This window comes from Triturus cristatus, chromosome 4_1, assembly GCF_964204655.1.
Source record: "Triturus cristatus chromosome 4_1, aTriCri1.1, whole genome shotgun sequence".
In the NCBI taxonomy this organism is placed as follows: domain Eukaryota; kingdom Metazoa; phylum Chordata; class Amphibia; order Caudata; family Salamandridae; genus Triturus; species Triturus cristatus.
Window position 1 is genome coordinate 979,463,963 of NC_140585.1, and position 23,767 is coordinate 979,487,729.

Sequence of the window (23,767 nt, forward strand, 5' to 3'; positions counted from 1 at the left end):
GGACTAAATCAGCTGCAGGGCAATGATGGATCACAAATGGCGTCTTCACTCGGAGGTGGTGCAAAGTCCCTTTCAGCAGTGGGGAGAGCCTTGGTTAGATCTATTTGCCACCGAAGAGAATGCACAATATCAGCAGTTCTGTGCGTTGGAATTTCCAAGGCGGCACTCGCTAGGCGACACTTTTTGTCGCAAGTGGAGTTGCATGCTTCTATACGCATTTCCGCCTATACCACTTATGCCCAGGGTGCTGAAGAAGATCAATCTCGACCGGGCCCAAGTCATTCTTGTGGCTCCGGATTGGGCACAAAGAGTCTGGTATCCCAAGCTGCTCAACATGGCCTTCGATCCTCCGATCCTCTTCAGGAGATTCTTCTGTCACAGCAGCAGGGGACGGTCCTCCAACCGAACCTGTCCAGCCTCCACCTCCATGCGTGGAGATTGAGCGGCGGCAGTTGACGTTGTTTGACCGGCCTCCCGAAGTCTGCAATGTTATCTTGGCAGCCAGGCGTCCCTCCACTAAGACGGTATACACCTGCAGATGGAACAAATTTGTGGCATGGTGTGCAGCAAAGGCTTTGGATCCCCTTTCTGCCCCTCTTTCTGAGATTCTCCTGTTCCTCCTTTCTTTGGCCCAGCAGAGCTCTGCTATGGGCACTCGAAAGGGCTACCTCTTGGCCATTCCAGCCTTCTTTAGGCTTCCTGATCAGACTTCTCTTTTCAAGCCCCCTGTTGTAAATAGATTCCTTAAGGGCATTACTCATCTTTTTCCTCCTGTTACCTTCGTAATGCCTCAGTGGGACTTGAACTTGGTTCTTACCTACCTCATGTGCGCTCCCATTGAGCCGCTACATAACTGGCCTCTCAGACTTCTCACTTTGTAAACTACCTTTCTGGTGGCCATCACCTCTGCACGCAGGGTGAGTGAGCTACAAGCTTTCTTCCAAGCCTTCTTTTCTGGCTGTCCATCCGGACAAGGTCATCCTGAGAACTAGACCTTCCTTTCTTCCCAAGGTCGTTACTTCTTTCCACATTAGCCAAACCATCACTTTGCCCACCTTCTTTCTGCCTCCGCATCCTTCAAAATAGGAAGAGAGGCTCCACCGTATGGATCCAAAACGTGCGCTTTCCTTCTACTTGGATCACACCAAGCAATTCCGGGTGGATGGCCAGCTCTTTGTTGGTTACGTGGGCACTAAGAATGGTCGGGCCGTGCACAAACGAACCATCTCCAGGTAGGTCGTTCTGTGCTTCAAAGCCTGCTGCTCTGTGGCAAAGAAGGAGCCTCCAGTGGGGCTCTGCGCCCATTCCACTAGGGCGACAGCAGCTACTACTGCTTTGGGATGAGGAATCCTCCTAAATGACATCTGTCAGGCAGCTACATGGGCATCGCTGCACACATTCACCAAACACTACTGCCTAGACAGCCAAGTCCGGAGAGACGGCTTCTTTGGCCGTTCTGTTCTCCAGGACTTTCTGGTGTGAACTTGGTTCGCAGCCCCGCCTCCGGGGTTGGTATTGCTGGGGTATCTATTCTAAGGTAAGGAATCTATAATTAACTGTTTCTTTCAGATGAACAAGTTACTTACCTTCGGTAACGATATATCTGTAAGAAACAAAGGTTAGTTATAGATTCCTTACCGCCCCAGCCATCCTCTCCGTTCTGTGAACGGACTTCTAGGGTTAAGGACTTCCTTTCAGGGCCCTAGTTTTGTGCACCAGTGGTCAGTGTCTTGCATGGCTCTGCAATTCTGGCGTGGAAAGTCGTGTACAGAACTGATGTCAACGCAGGAGGGCAGCGTCTATGTAGGTACCGCAACGTCATCCCGGCGACGATGAGCACAGAGTCGACCGACGCCACCTTCCGACGCGCAGGGGTACTGCTGACGAAAAACTTTCCAGATCTAGTCTGACGCCTGGGGGTAATTCTCAGGAAAGGAATCTATAACTAATCTATGTTTCTTACAGATATATCGTTACTGAAGGTAAGTAACTTGTTCGACATGTACATTTAAGTTTTACATGTCCTCATGTCCTGGTACTGAAAACCCCTGAATTTTCTTTTCAGTACTGTAAGGCCTATCTCTCCCATAGATTGACTTTGGTATTACCTTATTACAATCTTATAAGTGTAATTTCCAATTGGGAAGATATGGGATCCCGAAGTTTGGTGTCTCTGAAATCCAGATCCAAATTTTGATAAGTTTGTTACAAAGCAAAGAAAAGTTGGTCATACAAACACCTCAAGACAAGAGTGTAGAAATATCTGTGCACTAATAGAAAACCAATTCTACGGGGGAAATGTATACGATGCAACATGCATAGAATGACCAATTCCAGAATCAGGACACAAAAGATAATTGAACCGACTCCAGCAGCCCCCATCATTGGTGGTTCGTAAGTAAAAAGCATTAGTCTCTCCCTACACTACCACTAGCGTGACATGCCTACTTAGCAGTTCCCAGGCAAGTTCCAAAAAGGTGTCAGCACGTGTAGTCTTCTTAAGAAGCACACTCACATTGAATGTGTCGAGTGGCATAAAGCTACAGAGCTCATTCTAAGATGCTCCCTCCTCTGAAGGCACGGCAGAAGTTCCAGGACTCTGTCCCTAACCGCAACACAAAAGTCATAGGTCACACCCCTCAACACATCACGAGATCACCCCATCCAGCTGGACACCTCCTGGTAGGTAACTTTCCATGCAGCAAAGGTGTTCCCAGGCTGTTGCTCGATGACCTTGATTCCCAGGCTTTCTCCGGTGAGAAAGAACACCATCCCACATTATCAGCACCGCAGTTCAAATGTATCTTCTCCTCCCTAAGCCTAGCTCCTGAAACAATAGCATTATTCTAAATAGCAAAGATGAATTTCTCCACCTGTACCAGAAACGTGAGAAGGCAATTTACACCGGCACATGAATTCTAATAGCAACTTTAACATGAGAGCGAATAGGGAAAAATACATGTTAGGCCTACTGAATTCGGCCAACATAAGAACAGTACAGAAGCTTTGAAAACATACGCATACATAAATCATCAAACTCGTCAGGTTACATAAACACAATAATATCGAAGCCGCTCATTAGTTTTGAATGCATTTTTACACGTTAAGATTAATCTAAACACAAATCACTGCAAAGTTAATTCTTCGATTTTAAATTAAAAGACTCCTAACACATTCACTCTGCACGTTATTACAGTACACAATCTAATGACCAAATGTTAATACAACAAAGGAATATATGTGAGTGCGATCTACCAATGATTGTAATGCACCCCTACAAATGAAAGAGCAAAATTGCAGGATGCTTGTGGCAATGTTTACAGATGACAGTGTCTGTGTATTTGGCTAAAGTCTTGAATGTATATGTTTATGTTCATGTTCTTATATACTGCATGGTATGCTAGTATATATCATTGTGTGCAAGAAATGAGCATATGTTTGTTTATGTAAGTATATAGTGGTGAGCATAATAAATCTGCATTGTTTTACTTTTTATTATTATTGAGGAATGTTGGGGCACTATAAATTTAGAGGTATAGTGGTCTTTATGGAAGTATGTAATAGTGTGTGCATATTTTGTGGAGTGTGTATATTTTGTGAGGATGTGGTTATGGTATATACAAATATTGTGGTGGGTGGGCGTTTGTATTAACTGATTTACATGTTCTGTGGTAATATCTACAACCATCAGTGCTTGTATTTTTCTGGTAGATCGTGGAAGGTATGCATATATGTTCATGTAGATTACATGGTATGTCAGGAAATACAGTAGCAAATGTGTTTCTGTGTGTAAAGTAGGAGTTTCTATTGCTCTACATGGGTCTATATGTATATTGATGTGAGTATGAAATAGTGGGAGTGTAGATTTTATTGTGTCTAAATGCTTGTGTATCTGTATTTTCAGGGATGTAAATGTAGTACTGGGTGGGGTGGCGAGTGCATTAATTGGTTTACTTGTATAATACCAGTGAGTTTATTTATGATGGTAGTTATAGTTTGTTACAAAGGTAGCGTAGGTGTATGTGTATATATGTATATATGTAAATGGTAGTATCTGTTGGTGTTAGTGGAGTCTGTGTGCAGGAGAATCAGTGGGAAATCCAAGCTAGGAAGAGAGGTGATTGCAGTAGTGTGTGTAAGTGCTAAATCGAGCAAAGTTTTATAATTAAATATTATGTTACAACATTGAACAACAAGTGCACGTTCTCTTATCTTCTGTTTGTTCTGTCATCACTTTGAAGAGTACATGATGTCAAAATGTTGGTCTTTCATTTATTGAAAGGTTTCACACATTGAAAAGATGTGCAGTGCACTTCAGTCAGTCAGCACGAGCAGTTCAATGAGTGGAATAACATATTATTTTCATCACCTTTTTCTTTCTCAAAGGAGATATTCTCCTCTTTACATTTATTTTGAAAATAAACATGCATTTTAATTGATTGACTGTCCATTATATTACAGTGCTTTTTAAATATTTGTTATTTAATACGCAGAACTTAGTGTCCTTTTATTCTGTTTTCAGATGGAATTATCATGTTTTTTATCACTGTGTTAAGTATAATTATCAGACAATGCTCCATGGTCCTGTCACCTATAATGCAATAGATTCTGTTTCAATAATCAAGTTTAGGGGAATGCAGTCTAACCCATAAGGTATACAATACAAAATCAGACTTACAAAGTCATACACTATTCAGATGACACCTGTCTTTCAATATAACATTACCGATGCCCCCAGATTTCTTTGGGTCAGGTTGCTATTGGCATAAAAATCTGGTCAGTCGTTACAAAGGGCAGCATCTCTAAACCAATCCTTGCCTGAAGGCGGGGAAGCCCTTCATCCATGCCCTGGCCATTCTTCGTATAGCTAGTAGCAACAGCAAAGATGTGAGTATACTCTCAGGCTTGATATAGTTTGCCATGTGGTTCAAAAGAGACACTAGAGGCTCTCCTTTTCCTCTCCAGCCCTCCTGGGTCATCCCTAAAAGTACATCACTGTTTTCTATCTCAGGTTAGATCAAAGAGCAGATTTTATCTGGTTGTTTTTTCTTTCATCTCTTGCCTTCCACATTTTTCATGAAAGCCCAGGCTTTGCAACCTAGCAGTTCTGGCGCTGGGGAAGGGATCTGCTGCTGTATTCGCTCAGCCTGTGTATGAGGCAGGTTTACTTAGAGTAACTGGAAAGGAGATATCTCTTCTCTTAAAGGATCTTAGACATTCTCCTTGGGCTGCTGCTGAGACCAAATTAACCATGGCATTTATTAGTGGTGAAAATATTGAATTCAGTGTTTAGTGTCAGAATACCTTAAGATGTTTTTTCTTTTCCTCCAGTATTTTCAATGTTCATCTTTACGAACAAGCATTGCCAAAGCAAACACCATAGCACTTGCATTGGCTTGGCCAATGCTTGTTTTCCTTGTCCTATCGAAATTCTTTACTAATATTGAACTATGTTAGTTTTTCAGTCTGTATATTTTGGTGATCATTGTGCAGTTCAAGGTGCTTCTCTGTGCGTACCATTTTTACCTTTCCTCAATCTTAGTGAAACCAAGGCATCCCCTTTCATTCAACCTCCCTTCCTCCTTCATTCACCTTCAAGGGCAAGGCTACTCTCCTGACTGTATTGTTTCTGTCCTTAACTCTGCTGCCTATGGGGATGTTCTTACTATATACTGTGGCCACAATACATGTGTCTAAATGGATAATTTCTACATTTTTGATTAGTTATTTTCAGTTTTTATTTTCAAGTTTTCCAGTGCAGTCATTTCTGCCATAATGTATTTAGTGGTGTTTCCATTCCATTCCATTTGTAGAACGCGCAGCTACCACCAACGGTGGTGTCCCGGCGCTGGGCAACGGAAAAAAACCCAGCGGAGAACAGAGAGAGCAAGACGGGATAAGGCAGATCAAATAGCCAAGTCTTCATGCCTTCCTAAACGCCGTTTCCGATTCTGCTTTACAAAGATTCCTCCTTCTTAATGACCTTATCAAAAGCAAACTAAATTACTGCAACAGCCTCCTTGATAAAGTAATCAACTATGCTACAAGTACCTCTTCAACCTGTCCCTAAAAACCCCACATACTTTCACCTCTCCCAAGTAGTGTACAAAGCACTCAGCACCCACTCACTTCACACTTGAAATGAGGGTCTTGTGTAGATTCAAAATGCATTAATTTAATTGTTGACATTTTATGTGCTATCTGTTTGTTCCAGTTTTCTATTTTTGATTATTTGTTGCAGTTTGAAGCTTTGCAAGCTGTTACCTCCCTCACTTGGCAATATTTCCATCTGCCATCTCGTTCTCACTTGCACTCATAAGTCAGCATGAATATATTGACCACAAACCACACATGCACTGTCCCGGTTCAGAACCATACTCTTTTGGCCGTTCTGCATTTCATTTTTATCTTAATGGATCTGTAAGCACTGTCTCATTATCTCACAATCAAGAAAATCCACAGGTCTCTTTTCCAAGAACAAGAACCCACTTCAAGGACTTTGTGCATCATTCATAATCTCTCAGGCACTATTGATGTCACAGTCCCCTTTACTTAAACCTTACAGCTGTATTGTTTGTTTGGAAGTGTGTACCATTCACTACTTTATCTTTCTAACTGGCACATTAGCCCTTGATTTAATTACCCATCAACTTTCCAGATCTCATGTATTTTTGTTGTTAAAATAATAATACTGTACAATATTTATGTCATATAAATTGAAATGGCAAATGTTGATCATGTCAGCTTGCTCAAGAGCAGTTAATGATGTTCTGTCAGCTGGATGCTATATTCCAATTGCAATAATATGGTGCGGAATGTAATATTTTAATTGATTAATTTTGTTTTATAGTTCACGTCTTTCATGGCAGTCATAAAGGATATGCTTAATAAGTTGGAGGCAGAGCATAAAACCAAACTTGAACAGCTTCATCTGATGCAAGAACAGCAGAAGTAAGTAAAATGCTCATTTTGTGGTACAGTTTTTCTGACAGAAGTATTTTTCATTGTTGTGTTTGTTTTTGACATTAATGGGAGTGAGCTTTGCCTACTTGAATCTCATTACACCTCCAATATGTGAAGATAACTGGAAACAACAAAGAAGAATTCCATGGCAAAGACATGTAGCCAACAAAAATCCGAGCATACCTTTCCAAAGAAGCAAGCAAAATAATTCACACTTCTGCAGATATCTCCTGAATCTAGATAACTGATTGCACTACTCATTCAGTGTGACCGACATTTAAATCCCAATCAAAGGTATGCAAAGTGACTCCATGGCCCCTAGCTGCTTTAAAGAGGGACCTGAACCCTATCAGCCTCCCAGAGGAGTCACTATAAGCGAACATACAGAACCCAGAGGGATCAAGCTTTCATGTTACCTGGATTAGTGAGTGCGTGCATCTTTCGCTTGTAGAATCAATTATACAGTACCAAAATCACACCTCTTTTATGGGGAATTTTCATGAGTTAGTGCTTTCAAAGCTAGTTTGCCATCCAAAGACTCCAGGGTTTATAATGTTGGCCATTGATTGTGCACTGCTCCCTCACAATGCAGCTGTCAGATGGTAAGATCTGGGCATTGTTTATAGGGCTAGTGTGTAGATGTGGTAGACAGAAAAAATTAAAAGGCAAACATATGCATACTGTAGCCCCCAACGGAAACCCGGTCTTAGATAGAGGAATGCGAAACAGAAATTGTAGATCAGAATGCAAATTGACAGGTCACTTGGAGTAAGTCACCAATGTTACCATTCAACTCGAATTTGTGCTTTATCTCCATGTACTAACACACACAATGCGTATCAATAAAGAATTCCTCGGTGTAGGAAAGTGCCCCTTTTTGCATCGTTACCCGCCACTTTTTGCCTGACATCTGATACAACCTGGCTTGATGGGCCCTGGGTCCCTGCCAATCTGTTTCCCAGGGCCTGCTTTCTTTCCCAAGACTGTACCTTTGTATCCACAATTGGCTCATCCCTGGTCACAGATAAGCCCCTTTTAAAAGGTACCATGGGTACCAAGGGCACTGTGATCAGGAAAGGCCTGTAAGGGCTGCAGCACCTATTGTGCCACCATTAGGGGCCCTTCACCTTAACACCCACACACTGCCACTACAGGCTGCGTGTTTTGGTGCAGAGAAAAGGGAAGAGTCAACATGGCACACATCCCTGTGTGCCATGCCTGCAATCCACTGCCTAAGACCTAGGTAAGTCACCCCTCTAGCAGGGTACACTAGCCCTAATGTGAGGGTACAGAGCTGTGAGCCCTGTACCCCTACAGTGTCTGAGTCCATTCTTGACATTATAAGTGTAGCAAATACATAAAGAGTATATGGTCTGGGAGTTGGTCATTGTAAACTCCACATCTCCATAATGGCTTTACTAAAAACTGGGAAGGTTGGTAGCAAACTTCTCAGCACATTAAACCCGCACTGATGCCAGTGTGGGATTTAATGTAAAAACCACTCAAAGGGCATCTCAGAGATACCCTCTGAAAATCAACCAGCCCTGGTGTGGTTCCTCAATGGCTGTCCGCCATTTGCCACCACCAGACAGGTTTCTAGACCTCTGGGTAGAGAGCCTCCGCTTTCTGGGTCCAGAAACCAAGCCCATCCTGGGCAGAGGTGTTATGCCTCCTCCCCCAGGATAGGCTAGGTTCACGAAAGGGAAGCTTCAAAGGCCTGCCGCCTTTGGACGCTGTCCTTGTGTTTACTGCCCCCAGCAATTAGGTCCTACCGGTTCCATCCTCCACTTTGAGCAGGAGAATCGGTGGGAAATCCAAGCTAGGAAGAGAGGTGTGCTCACCTTTGCCAATCCCACCCATTAGCTGGGGAGGAACGGTGAGGTGAAGCACACATCCCCTCCATCTTGAAGATCCCTCTGCACCCGGCCGACCCAGTGCCACTTGAGTGCCGATCTAGACCTAGGGGAACCTTGGTCCTTACCCCCAAAGCTCACCCTTGTTAGTCGAGTACTTACCCCCGAAACTGATAAACATTTTTCCCCATAGGAACCAATGTTATATGATTTTGGGCCTAAAAGTGTTCTAAGTGTGGAACTGCTAATGTATGGAGAAAAGTGAACTCAATTTCAAAGTATTAAAAGCCGTACTTACCTCGTATTGTTAATGTGTGGTAGGTAGTCATACCGCCCCCAGTACACAAAGTTATCCCAAGTAATTCAAAAGTAATCTAAAAGTATTTACTGTATGATACAAACTGCATTTAAAAGTGATACAACCTGTAACAGTTGTAAGTTCAACGACAACTGCATTACCTTGAACAGTCTTGCATTTGAAAGTATATTTTACTCACCTGTGCCAAGTCCTGCTTGGTTCTAAAATAAAACATAAGTATATCTTTTTTTACACTAATCTAATTGGTCTGGATTCTGTCTGAGTGTGTGCCATCAGCCTTCATTGACTGAATACAATAAATGCTTAACACACCCACTGCTCGCCCACACTACCACGAAGAGAGCTGTTAGTACTTACCTAATTTAGCCTCTGCTATATCTCTGGGGACTCCCTGGACTCTGCACACTATACCTCATTTTGGAATAGTATATACAGAGCCAGCTTCCTACATTCTGTACATCTGTTTCTGACAAAGTGTTAATGTAAGCCTGAAATGCATAGAAACTCATATAATCTACAATAGAGCTTGAACTAAATTACTTTTCTTGAGGAATGCCTGTTTTAATATAAAGGAGTGAGAAGGATCACTAAAGAAACTGAAGACGCAATTGATTCCAATAAAAAAACTTAAAGAATAACAATTGAGCGACTGAAACATTTGATTATAATTTTAAAGGCATATGGAATGTTTAGAAGAACTGCGCATTAGATGAAATTTGAGTATTACTAGATAACATATCGTGAGCCAGATTCAGTCGAAGTGTGCAACAGTCTTCTGTAAAAGAACCAAGATATAATTATGGTATATACCAGCTATCAAATGATGATCAAACATGAGTTAGGGTATGTTAGACTTATTGCACTTAAATCATATTGATGTTATCCAGTATTGCATCTCTCATAGATTCACATGCTTGAATCATTCTCCTTGGTCTTAGTGGGAGTCCGATGGTACAATAGTAAAGCAGTATATAGTTGTATCATAGGCTATCATGGCAATAATATGTCAGTATAGTAGTCTATCTATGTCCTTTTTTTTTCAAAAGAACCAAACTTGAACTACGACCAGTCAGGCGACAGCACCCCTAGAACCTTTCCAACAGAGACTGTTTTCCTCTACTGTACGTCATGGAAGGGAGTCTCCCTGAGCTCTTCTCCCTTTTATTTACCTCAGCTGATTCTTCTGAAAAAGGACTCTTCAGATCATGCAAATCTTGTGGGAAGAAGAGATTATTTGTGGACAACCCGCATAAATAATTCTTCTATTGCCTTCATCCTCATCATTCTGTGAAGGACTGTAGGGTATGTCACAGTTTTTCTTCAAAAACATTGCTCTTGTTATGGCTCCAGAGGTCAAAAACTCTCTTCAGGTGAGGACAACGATACTTCTACCAAGCCTCAAAAAAGGAAAAGGCCCCATGACCAGGCGACCTCTGAAGACAGCAGGAAAGCACAAAAGACGTCTCATCATGGGTCTTTTAAAATCATTGAGAAAAAGGAGAAAACTCAAACATTCTCCTAAAACAAGCTTCCTCAGAGCCTACCAACCCTATGTCCAAGTCTTCAAAGCGCTTGAATACCTATTCTGAGTCGTTGACGTCTAGACCTAAAACCCAAAAGGTACCGTCGACGAAAATTCCCTCATCGACGTCTCCATCGTGGACGAGCGCTACATCAGAGATCACCACGGTCTCTTCCTCTACACCGTCGGCGATGCTGATTGAGACAGCTATTAATGCACCCATTCCGTCGACTTAGATCTCCTTGTCAACAATGATTGCAAAGGTGACTCAACCATCGACTGTCCTGCAGTCTGTTACCATTACGGTCAACAATGAGCTCGTCCTCAGCCCCACCATCTATGAAACTATCATCTGAAACCTTGTCGGCGAAGCCATCAACAATCAACACCACCGTCCATGGAACAATCTTCGTTGATTCCTTCTTCATTGACGGTAGTGCAAGTTCCAAAGAATATTCTGAAGCCTCATGACACTTATCCCAGCAAAGTGTCTCCTAATCCTCCATGCCGTCAGCTTGATGATTTAGATAATTCAGCAGATGAGGGGCCATTTGGGGCCGCGCATAGCTTATCTGAGTTACAGGTCAAATATCAGGATAATGATGAGGACCCTTATTATGGACTTTATCACAATTCTCACGACAAACATCACTATTTTTACTTCCATACTGCAGAACATCCCCCTCCTCCATCTCATGTACACATACCTTTGTCTTTGGTGCAAGATCTGCAGGAGATGTACATGAAGCAATCCAATTGCTTCTTGAATGACTTTAAGGAACAGGTACGCAAGTCTGTACAAGGCACCCCTATAATAGATCACATTTGGGAAGAGGGCCTTAAGTTAATGAAGACTCCAGCATCCGTGGCAGCTGTAGTGCCACGTATCAATAAAAAGTACAAATCTCCTGTTGATTCACCTGCCTGCCTCATATGGCACCCCAAGGCTGATTCAGTGGTCTCACAAGCAGTACTGTGTTGTTCAAAGAAACTTACCACTACAATCTCGGCCCCTCCTGACAAGGGGTGCAAGACGATTGGATAAAATCAGGAAACGTGTCTCCACAATGCCTGCCCTTCCTATCGTGTGGCTAATTCTTTAGCCATTTAGGCTGCTATGATAGGCAAATGTGGTCCGATATAGGCGCATTATTGGATCTTGTGCTTGAAGACCGGAAGTCAGAGTCTAGAAGAATACTGTAGGAGGGGGAAGGCGCATCTTCCGAAACTATAGATTGTGCAAGGGTTATTGCTTCAACTGGTTTCTGTCAGCTAGTTGGAATGGCTGTTTTGCGGCTACAGGGTTGGTTGAAATCAAGATCATTCAGACCACAGGTCCAGTCTAAGATCCTGGATATTCCATACGATGGTGATACATTTTTTGGAAAGCATATTGATGACGCTTTGCTTGCCATCAAAACCGATACACTGCCAAATCCCTCGGCACATTACAATTTCGTACATTTCCCTTTTGGGGGGGCTCGAGGCAGGGGGCTTTCTTCATACAGAGGAACCTATCAATGATATCAACAATACCAACCCTATCAGGCGCAATATAGACCTCCCTATCAGCAACAGCAATACCACCCTCCACCTAATGCCACCTACTCAAGACAAATGGTCATATCCATATCTTAGTCACAGAGAGGACAGTACTTTCTTGGAGGGCATGATGGTGAGCAGATGCGGCTGCCGCCGAGAACTGCAACATCTCCTTGGTAATGTCTATTATTAGACTACTCCAACTCTGCATTTAAGGATTTGGCACATATCTTTATTGGATTTAAGCGACGGCAGTGAGGACCACAGCATACGCTTTTTGTAAGGGCTATTATTAGACCCCTTCCGTATTGAATTTAATGATTTGGACCATCATTCTTGGATTGACGCTACAGCAGTGAAACCTTTACTTTGTGGACCTCAGGCCTCGGTGTGGGCCTGAAGAGTATTTCATTGGGGATCAGAATTTTTTGCCCCCAACAATAGGTTGCCTTACCAAGTTCTTATTGTCCTGATGAAGACCGGCATGCTGAGGCTTTAATTAACCCTCCAAGCTATAGTCGTGCAGAAACGTCGACTTTCCCAATATCTTGGCCTGGATTAGTTTTGCTCATTCCTTCTGGGAATGTGGATTTGGAATCCTTGATCACCACCCCCATCAAAAATGGACCCTAACAAAAGATTCAAAGAATATCCCTGTCCAAACAGGCCTACCACACTGGTCTTTGACTTGGAGGCACATTAGCCAGTGTTTTTTTCAAAAATTACAACTATTTTTCTTCTTCCATTGCTGCTGCCTCTATCTCACCTTGCACATGAGTACCCTAAGATAAACACTTCTCTATGCACTGTCTTTGAGCAACCTACAGAATTTATGTTTCAATGGATGTATTCATTATTTTCTTTAAACCAGAAATATAATGAATAACGATATGATCTCTATAACAACGTTTTTTACCCCTGGTGTAATATGCATTGGTATCTGACTAAGATTTGACCATTAGGACCACCTTGTTTTCTGTATTAAACTGTACCCAGGTCCTTTGGTTTACCATGGGTTACCCTATTGCTTTGTAATGGCCTACACAAGACAAGTACCTATGCACAAACAGCCTTCACAGTCCAGAGACATCACACTCAAACAGTGACCTCAATCTGATGCCAGCTACTACCCCTTCACCTGCCCCTGTGGGTGCGAATATCTCCAACTATCTGCCCAATGCAGAGACATTACAAAGGACAAGTGGGTACTAGATCTGCTAACCTATGGTCATACCCTTGAGTTCATACAAACACCTCCAAACAACCTTCCAAGTGGTTCGCATCCCTCCGCCCCCATTTTCACATATCACAAGCAGAGGCTCTCATCATGCTCGCCAAGGGCGCCATCGAGCAAGTACCTTTCAATCGGAGAAACACAAGCTTCTGCTCTTGTATTTTCCTTGTCAAGACCAAATCAGGACAGTGCAGACCCATTCTGGATCTAAGAGCAATCAACAAACTCCTAAAGCAGCAATCCTTCCGTATGGTCACTTTAGTGGACATGCTGCATCTCTTAAACCATGGCGATTACATGACTACTCTCAATTTGCAGGATGCATATTTTTACATTCCCAGTCACCCCAGGCATTGGAAGTACCTTGACTTCACAGTATCTGGCCTCCACTATCAAGGTCTTACCATTTGGCCTCAAATGTGCCCGTCAAATTTTCACGAAATGCCTGTCTTCAGTTGCAGCTTTCCTCAGGAAGCATGGTCACCAAGTGTTACCATATTTGGACGACTGGCTCCTATCAGTACAGACACTCATGCAAGCTGCCAAGGCCGCTCAAGACTGCATTACCCTTTTTCACAAGTTAGGCCTCACATCAAATCTTCAAAAGTCATCTCCTATCCCACATTAACAGATCCCCTTTCTAGGCTCTACTCTGGATACCGTGCAATGCCTTCTTTCCTTTCCTGGAAAGACAGCACAAGGAAGTGCAATTAGCTCTCAAATGTTCCAAAAAAAGGTCCGCTTCAGTGCTGTAGTACAAATCATTGCTAGGGATTATATCATCTGCGATCAATCATGTGCCCCTAGCTCGCCTGAAGACGAGACCTTTGCAGGAAGAGTTACAGCGTCCATGGCTACAGAGGGGTATTTTGACAACCTTATAAAAATAACCCCAGGGAAGGTCCAAGCTCTGAACTGGTGGACCACATATCACTCATCTCCAAAGGCTTCACATTTCTGCCACTGATACCAGACTTCATCATAACTACGGATGCCAACCTTGAAGGTTGGGTTGGACATTGTGGATCTACAAATACAAGGCAAATGGTCTGCATCCCAGACGTCCATGAATATAAACCGCCTAAAGCTCAAGGTCATCTTCCTCTCTCTCCAAGCTTTTCTGCCTCGCATACACAGATCATCAGTACTGGTAATACAGACAACACAGCCAGCATGCATAATGTTAACAAACAAGGAGGAACATGGTCCCTGGCTCTTTCCTTAGAAGCGCTGGACCTTTGGCGGTGTCTGAAAGCTCACAACATCACCCTCAAGGCGGAGCATGTTGCAGGAACAAGCAATACTCAAGTGGATACGCTCAGCAGATCCTTAGAAAGTTGCCACGAATGGGAGCTAGACCAACAGGAGATGGACAAACTTTTTCACCTTTGGGGAAAACCACATCTACAACTTTTCACCACCAACAGCAATTGCCCCTTTTACGCCAGTCTGCACCCCTTTCTGGGATCATGGGGGAATGCCCTTTTGATAAGATGGTCTGGGATTTATGCGAATGCCCCCTCCCCCATACCCATGATCCCGAGTGTTCTCAGCAAGATTAAGGTGGAGAGATGCTGTTAGATATTAATCGCTCCCCGGTGGCCCAGACAGTACTGCTTCACCGAACTCCAACTGATGCTGGAGTCCAAGTTGGTTCGAATGCGGACCAAACCAATGTTCTTGACAATAAACCAGGGCCAAGATCTGCACCCGGATTCGTGCTCTTCACAATTATATCATGGCTCCTGAATTCCATGAATTTCAGAACGTGAACATTCCACAGGAATTCAAGGACATTCTGGCAAGTCCAAGAGCGGAATCAACCAATAGATTCTACCGGCTTAAGTGGAAAAGGTTCTGTCTATGGTGCCACCAACACAACTTGCACCCACTAGAAGCACCGCCGGCACAAATCTTACCGTATCTCCTCTTTCTCGCTCATTCAGGCCTGGTGCATGCATCTGTTAGAGCACATGTTGCAGCAATATCTAGATATAGGCAATCTTCTCAAGCTCCATCACTATGCTCTACCAGGATAATAAAACAATTTATGAAAGCACTTTTCCGAGTGTTCCCTCCGGTACGACCTCCTCCACCAGAGTGGCATCTTTATATTGTTCTTTCTCAGCTGATCAAACCACAGTTTGAACCAAAATCAATCAGACCTCAATTTCCTTACTTGGAAAGTGGCCACTCTTGTCGCGCTAACATCCACAAGAAGGGTGAGTGTGATTTAAGACGTTCACAATCCAAGAGCCTTTTCTCCGCTTTACAGAAGACACCCCAAAGTTTATACCAAAAGTGCCCACTCGGTTTCATCTTAATGAACCCATTATTCTCGGCACTTTTCTTCCCAATCTGACTACTCCAGCGGAGCAGTCTCTGCACGCTTTGGACATGAAAAGATGTCTGAACTTTTACTTGCATCGTACCAAACACTTCCGTAAATCACAACAGCTCTTCCTTGCTTATGGTCAACCTCAAAAGGGCAGGCCTGTTTCTAAAGCAACCATTGCAAGATGGATCTCCTCAACAATTTCTATTAAGCCGCTTTCTTCTAATCCGAAGGCGCACTCAACAAGAGCGGTTTCCACATCAACCGCCTTCTTCACAGGCGTCCCTGGAGATCTGCCATGCTGCAGCGTGGAAGAACGTACACACTTTCATGCAGCACTATTGCCTTGATCCAGCACACTGCACTAATTCAGCAGTCATACAGGCAGGACAATGGCATCTATTTCAATGAGATTAGCCTCTGTTATTTTCAATGTTTTTCTGATTACCCATTATATTTATTTTTGTGGTATGACTTCTTTGAAGTATTGTTATTGTTATCAATAATATTGTTATTATTACTCTTATTCTTGTAAATGCAATGCCTAATATATTTATTTTATATTATTACCCACCATTGGCTAAAATGATCAAATAACATTTCTTAAGTTTGCAGACTGCTTGCTATTCTGATTCAAGCATGTGAATCTATGAAATATCCAATACTGGATAAGAAAACGAGTTACTTACCTGTAACTTCAGTTATCCGGTATTGGTATCTTTCATAGATTCACATGCAACCCACCCATCTCCCCTTAGAGACGCATCTCATATATCGAGATAAGAGATTTTCACTTGTGCTTGAAAGTCTGAGGAAAACAGTCTCTGTTGAGAAGGTACAAGGGGGTGCTATCGCCTGGTTGGTCATAGTTCAAGTTTGGTTCTTTTTATTAAAAGACATAGATAGGCTACTAAACTGACCTTCTATTGCCTTTATAGCCTATGATACAACTACTTACTGCTTTACTATTGTACCATGGGACTCCCACTTCGATGACTGGGAAAGATTAAAGCATGTGAATCTATGAAAGATACCAATACCGGATAACTGAAGTTACAGGTAAGTAACTCGTTTTCTTAGCCTGAGGCTCTTACACGTTTTTTTAGAATTTGGCGATTCCTTGATGTGATCATTTTGATGTCATTTGTGACATTATTGAACTTAGTTAAACAGACTTGTGCTTTGGGTCTTTTTCATTCATATTGATGGTCAGTAAGCTCTCTTTAGGCAGATATCAAGCTTTCTTCAATAACATCTTGAGATAACCACTGTTTAGTGAAGTAATCATCTTTTCTTCAACAGTGTCTCCTTATTCTGAGCAACTGACTAAAAGTCAAGTTGTCCTTGAGGTTTCACTGGTTGGAAATGAAGAAAGACACCCCTATCCATCTTCTTGGTGTCCCTGTCAAAAGTTAATGACATTTTAGGTAAAAATTCTGGCCAGTTTTAATTTAATGGGAACATCATGTGGTAATTCTACAACCTCAATCCGTCGTGTCTCCTCGTTCTAAAAAGAGGTGGAGTGTGCTCCTCATCTGCCTTGTTTAGAATTGCTATTTGAGGAGTTAGAGTCCGATGAAGAACCTTCTGGGAAACTGATAAATATCCTCTTGCTGCTTCTTAGAAATTGAGTCAAAGCCCTGTTGCTCTCAGTTTTGTATATGAATTGGCTTCCAGATAAGGGCAAGTATTCCCCAGCTTTTAAATCTCTGTATCCTTCTTGACTTTCTTATTTTTTGAGCTTGAGTATTAGGCATCTGCAAGAGTCCGATTGATCATAATATCCCCCTCCAGTGCCTTAATGGCCTCAAGGTCCTTTCTGCTCATTAGCTCAGCCATTTTAATTGTTATAAACAGTCAGTCTCTTGAGCATTTCATACTAATCCTACTAAAATCACTTTTATATTCTTCACTGAATAGCACCAGAATATACTTAACCTGCAGCCCTTGTGGAATCATGTTGGCCTTTGAATGTTTCAATAATACTTCTCCATGTAGAACTGTTTGTACATTGATTTGGCATATTCAGATTATTCTTTAGTGCTCCAGCTATAGAACCTGGGTTCAAAGTTAATAGTCACTTATTTCTACTTTAGTGAATCTCAGTGTCTTAGTTCAGACATATCCCTCCAGGTGAATTACCTGATTCAAGTTTGTTCCGGTATGTTAGCTAATGGACCCACAATAAAATGAAAGTTTAACTATTCAACTGGTAGGCTGATATGCCCCTATTTAAATGAAGCTTTGGTGATCCAATCAACACATTGGAGCCCCCTGCAATAATGATAATTTTACAAGAATACTTTGTTGGTTTGGTACTCATGCAACACTTTGCAGATAATAAGGGGTACGTCCATTAGAGTAGCACTAGAGGTGTGGGGCTAATCGTTACAATACGAAAAGCAAATAATACCTCCAGTCCACCATCAGTCATTTATACTTAACTAACACATATTACTAGTGCCAAATGAATGAACTTCCTTTAATTCACTTGAATTTGATATTTTTGCCACAAATATAGCATACTCCAATTACACATTTGGAGACAAAATTGAAAAACAATACACATACACATAAGAGACATTCAAATCTTAATTCATGTAATTAACAAAATATCATATGCTCATGGAGCGCTCCCATTACTTAGATGTGACATCATGTCGAAATGTTAGGTTATTAAAAAAGAATCCCAAATACTATGGAGAATACAAAAATATTGACCCCTAACAGTCATTATAGAAATATGATCATAAGTCCATCCTCTTGCAAAAAAGCAGGTTATCTTTCCAGCAAAAAAGAGGACGGGAATACAGTTGCATTTAAATAATGTTTTAATTTATTTATAAAAAGTCCTATGGGTTATTGTTATTCCACTGATTAAAAAATACTCCTTGACTGTTTAAGTGTTAGCGCTTTACATTTCAACCTCTACCAGTGAGATTGTAATTTCACTATGCCTTACTCAGGAACAGGATCCTTAGATGTTGATCATCTCTGTATATGATTAAAAACATTTGTATAATATGAAAGTAATAGTATCCTTTTTTAAATGGACATATTGCAGTGTAATAAGTTAATTTGCCTAACATAATTGTTCCACTTAATTACCATCGGCACATTACAGTGATGCAGGATTCAGCTATTTTCCCCATCAGCATTCAATTCAATATTTCCTTATTGTGCCCTGAAAATGAAAAACCAGACTGTTTTCGTTTTCTCAAGTAGAGTCTTAAAATGAGTGGTTGTTGTGGATTTACTCATGCGATGAAAAAGAGATGTACTCACCCATATCTTATTATTCACTTAAAGCTGTTTTGCATGATAACTATTACAACAAAGGCATACAAATCTTGAACACTTAAGTTTGTGGTGTAAAAGGGAGACAATCTATTTGCAGATCATCAATTAAGTGTACAGCCCTTATTTTAATATGAGTGTGCTCAATGTCATATTTTTATGATTTCAACCACACTTTCTTGAGAGCCCACACTGTAGTCCTCTGGCCTTATTAGAGTAAGTCCGTACTGTGCCTGTTTATGCCGTGGCGCACCTTTAACTAGACAGTGCGCCCTGTTACTGATAATGCACTGCCCCCTGGGCAGACATGAACGTCCAATGCCCTGGGTGCAGCGCATTTGTGAAAGAAGGACTTCCTAATTGTAGCTGCCGGTCCATCTTTCACGTTCCAGGCAGCACCAGGTGTGCAATTTTAAGGGGGACCAAGATCCCCCTGCAGGCAAGTGCAGTAAGTGACTGAACCCACAGATAGGTGGATGTCTCTTGGGGTCCATGGGATCCCATTTCCCTTCTTCAGAGGGCTGCCAACGGAGGGCAAACTGAATGTGGGACACCATTTTGTGCTTTTATCAAATCGTTTCTAGCTGTAAAGAGTTGGTTGAGTTAGGGATTACCACCTTGGTTCTGGAGATAGTTACTTCTGGTATACTCCAGAAATGGCACCCATGCTTTTCAGTATTGACTGGGAACTGCTCAGAATGGAAAATTTCCCAGTTATCGTAACACAAAGTTTCAGTTCTATTAAGGACATGGAGGCGAGGATTATGCCTTATCTCTCTTCACTTTATTTTTCAGATGCCATTTTCAAAACCTTATAACAGAACTTAATTTCCCATGAAGCCTTGGAGGGGCGGGGAGAGTTAAACAGTAAACTGCCCAATCCATAACCAGGGACCCATTTATAGTCTGCTGTCCCTTTTGCTGCCTCCTCTTTCTTCCTGTGACAGCAGGTCACTGACGTCCTCAGTCTTGTTTAGACTAATCATTTCCTAGAGAAAGAGACAGATATCTGGTAAAACTATTGAACCGGTAAAGTCAGATGACATAGAGTGCATAAGTCATAGAGTAAACAAAGTGATAGTCATCATGGTACAACAGTTAAGACCAAGTTATATATACCCACCCTTACGAGGGAAATGTTCTTCCGTGTTGGGCGGGAATATGCTTCATATTCTTGGGAGGGCAAATCCTCGCCACCGTGTCCTTATTAGAATTGAAACTTTCCACTACGATAGCTAGGAATTTTTTCATTCTATATCAGGAGTGGAGGCGAGGATTATGCTAGCTTAAAGCTTCTCAATTACCAATGAGGCGCTATTAGGAACTAGTTTAAAGTAGAATCTTTTTTAAAAATAGAATCTGAAGACCAGTATGTGGCATTGAGGGTATCCTCTAACTGCGTCCCCTGCAAAAATACTTTTGACGGCACGGCTCATCTTAGTGAGTGAGCACCAAATAGGTTTGTATCAATTCCAGCTTTCTGCATGGCCCATTCAACCCATCTAGCTATAGTAGGAGATGGAGATGAGACTGCCTTATGTAGCTTCTTGAGGGCAATTAGAAGATGTCTTTCCCCATGTGGGTGGATTTCCATCAGATTTCCATCAGATTTGTACGCTTTGATACATCTGACCTCACACAACTTGGTGGAATCTGCAAAGGAGGGATAAGACCTCAAACGTGAATTGTATTTCATCCTTAGTGAAATGTAGAAAGTAGCCCCCTCCGGGGTGAATATTCGACCCATTAAATCCAGAGCTCCCACATCCAAGACTAGTCTACATTACAGCAAGCCTAGCAGGGTGGCCGATAACTTTTTCCTTGAGAGGTACTTGTTTGATTGCCAGGACAGAAATATGTTCTGAACCTTATTGATGTCCCAAATGGCTGAATATCTGAGTTCTGGAGAAAGGGGCAGACTACTGCGCGGTAGCAGCTTGCATACCAGGGGGTGTTCCCCTATGGGATGATCGTCAACATTAGCATGGCCAGCCGAGAATGCTGATTTAAGTGTATTGATTGACCAGCAAGCTAGACATCAGCGGCTAATGAAGCAAGAAAATTCAAGATATGGACAACATCGATCCCCAGTGGATCCAAGCATCTTTGATGACACCAGACCAACCATTGAGACCAAGCCGATCTGTATTATTTAATGGTACTGTCAGCCCACGCTTTCAAGAGGAGGGATGCAGCTTGTCGCAAAAGTCCTGGGACTTTACAACGTTCCCAGTTATCTTCCATGCCATAAGATGTAAAGACTCTTCCAGGATCAGAAGATGGCAATTCCCCTCTGTATCGCGAAGCAGATCCGGAAGTAGGGCTGGACAGCTTGGATAATCCAAAGAAAATTCCAGAAGAACCAGATACCAAACTTGCGATATCCAAATTGGGGTCACTTCCACCAGGTTCACCTTTTGATTCCGCACCTGGGCGGAAAACATTAGCAAATGGGTGAAATGCGTACCCTGTCTCCTGATGCCAGTATCTGGGTAACTGGTGGTCCAGTCGAGCTGCAAAGAGGTCTGCTGAGAACGGACCTCATCTGGCTTGAAGAGCCTGGAAGACTGTGGAGTTCATTTTCCAAAGGCTCATATTTCGAAGACGACGAGAGTGCCAGTCGGCTTCTTGATAGGATTTCCCTAGTAGATGTTCTGCCATTACAGAAATAGGATGTTTGAGACAATATTCCCAGACGTTTCTGGCCATATCCGAGAGGGCTTTGGTTCTCGTGCCCCCCAAGTGGTTGATGTAGCTCACCACCGCTACATTGTCAATTTTCAGCAGAACACAGTATTGTGCTAAATCCTTGGTCCAACGGTTTTGGACTGATTTGCTGGATTCCGGTCCACGTTTTCGTTGTGTTTCGTTGTGCCTGGAACGCTGAGAGCTGCCGCTGCCGCGAACGGAAGGACTGCATCGCTGTGAGGCGGAACGCAAGTGTGAGCCTGGTGTGAGCCCGGGGTGAGCCCGGTGTGTGGTGAGCCCAGCATTACTGAGGCCGCCAAGCTACCACCGCTGCCGTCACAGCGAAGGGCTGTCAGGAAACGCAAGAGGCGGATGGTGAGCAGTTACAGCCTACTAAGCCAGGTACCGGTGCAAGCACGAGTGGGGGACAGTCACCAGTGAGTCCGGCGCACCCACGGCGAAAGGAGGAAACTGCTGCAGACTCAAGTTGAGCAGGATTGAGCCGGGTTGAGCGGAGGCTTTCTCCCCCTATTCCCCATACTCCCGCTCCTTTTTGCCCCCTTCTCCCCAACAGCCCTATAGCATCTCCTAACAGCGAGGGGAGGTTGGCAGGCAGGTTGGGCGAAGGATTTTCAGTGGCACCCTTCAAACCACTTCGTCGTTTCACCATTGTGTGGTGGAGAAGAGGTGAAACAGAGGGGGAAATAGCGTTAAACCAGCAAAAATCAGCATCCGAGCCTGTGAAAAAGATCAGACTGCAGGAGGTGGTTCACTGCACATTAAAGAGTGGAAAAAATAAACCGAAACTTGTGCAGCACTGGACGAAAGCGGGGGTACCAGTTCCTTGCACGTGTTATCCTCCTCTGATGTCAAACTACACCGAGTAAGGACACTCTGCACACTAGGGTTGGCTTGGGAACATCAACGGGTGCTGCATTGGGAGCATCACAAACTTGTCATAAATTCAGACATTAATGGCTGAGAACAAAAACAAAAATCAAAACCCTAAAAACTTGTAGTTCTTCAAAGGTCACCTGTAAAGTCTCCTAAAGGTTCTACTAACAAAATAAAAATATATATAGTCCCGGCACAGCATGAGATCAGGTCGTGTACGAGGAGGCCCAACGGTCAAAGGAAATACAAATAAGTGTAAGCGGATCGCTAAGACGCTAGAGGGCTCCAGGGAAGAACCGCCAACTAAAACCAGGCCAGCAGTACAGCGTGACTGCTCCTTAGTTGAAATATCTACAGATATAAACATTTCAAGCGAGTGAGCATTTATCAAAACCGGAAAAAAAGAAAAAACTTCAAAAATCTGCCAAACTCTTTTCCAACCAAAGATTTATACAAAATGTTGCTTTTTTTAAAATGCGGGGGACACTTTCCTTTCAAATGCCAGATAATTGCTGGGCCTTCAGTCACCTCTTCAGCCGTTACAATTCACTGGCTCGCGGAGAAGTGCTAATAAAAATTAAAGTCCAAGTACGTTAGTCGGCAACCCCAGACCCTCGCATGCAGCATCAACCCCACAATGCCAAAAGACACTAGTGGTTCAGGTCACTAAATCCCCAGGCAAGAAAGCTGTCATTGACACTGAGCTAATCCAAGTACATAGGAATAATGAAGCGCATAAAATCTCTGTAGAAGGTCTAGGAGATGGACAAATAGATACACATAAAATGCCAACTGACAGAGGGTCACTTTACATTAAAAATGTAACAGGCAACTGCGCTACGACTGACGTACCAACGATCTGTGAACAGAGAAGCCTGGAGGAAATTATGCAGCCAAGGAACATAAAGCACAAATATATGAGGGAAAGGAAGGAGTGGAGCGAAAAAAAACTTTCTTTGGCATCTCCGGTATCAACAACGAATGACCAAGCTACAGACTATAAAATGCTATTAACATCGGCATCAAAACAAGTAAAACAAGACAGGCCAGCAAATCACTCCTTGGAAGACCCAGAAGCCTCTTCGTATTTGGGGAAGGAAGAGTGGGAGGACCTTCTGGC

The 23,767-nt window shown here is 42.7% G+C and overlaps 1 protein-coding gene across 3 annotated transcripts in view; it reads left to right on the forward strand.

The window, feature by feature from the left end:
* SCYL2 (SCY1 like pseudokinase 2) overlaps positions 1–23,767 on the forward strand; it is a 408,171-nt gene that overhangs the window by 275,546 nt on the left and 108,858 nt on the right. For all 3 annotated transcript variants that reach the window (XM_085653887.1, XM_085653888.1, XM_085653889.1), the window contains one exon: positions 6,851–6,951. In XM_085653887.1, coding sequence (XP_085510013.1) covers positions 6,851–6,951 — 101 coding nt within the window. The remainder of the gene's footprint in view (positions 1–6,850; positions 6,952–23,767) is intronic.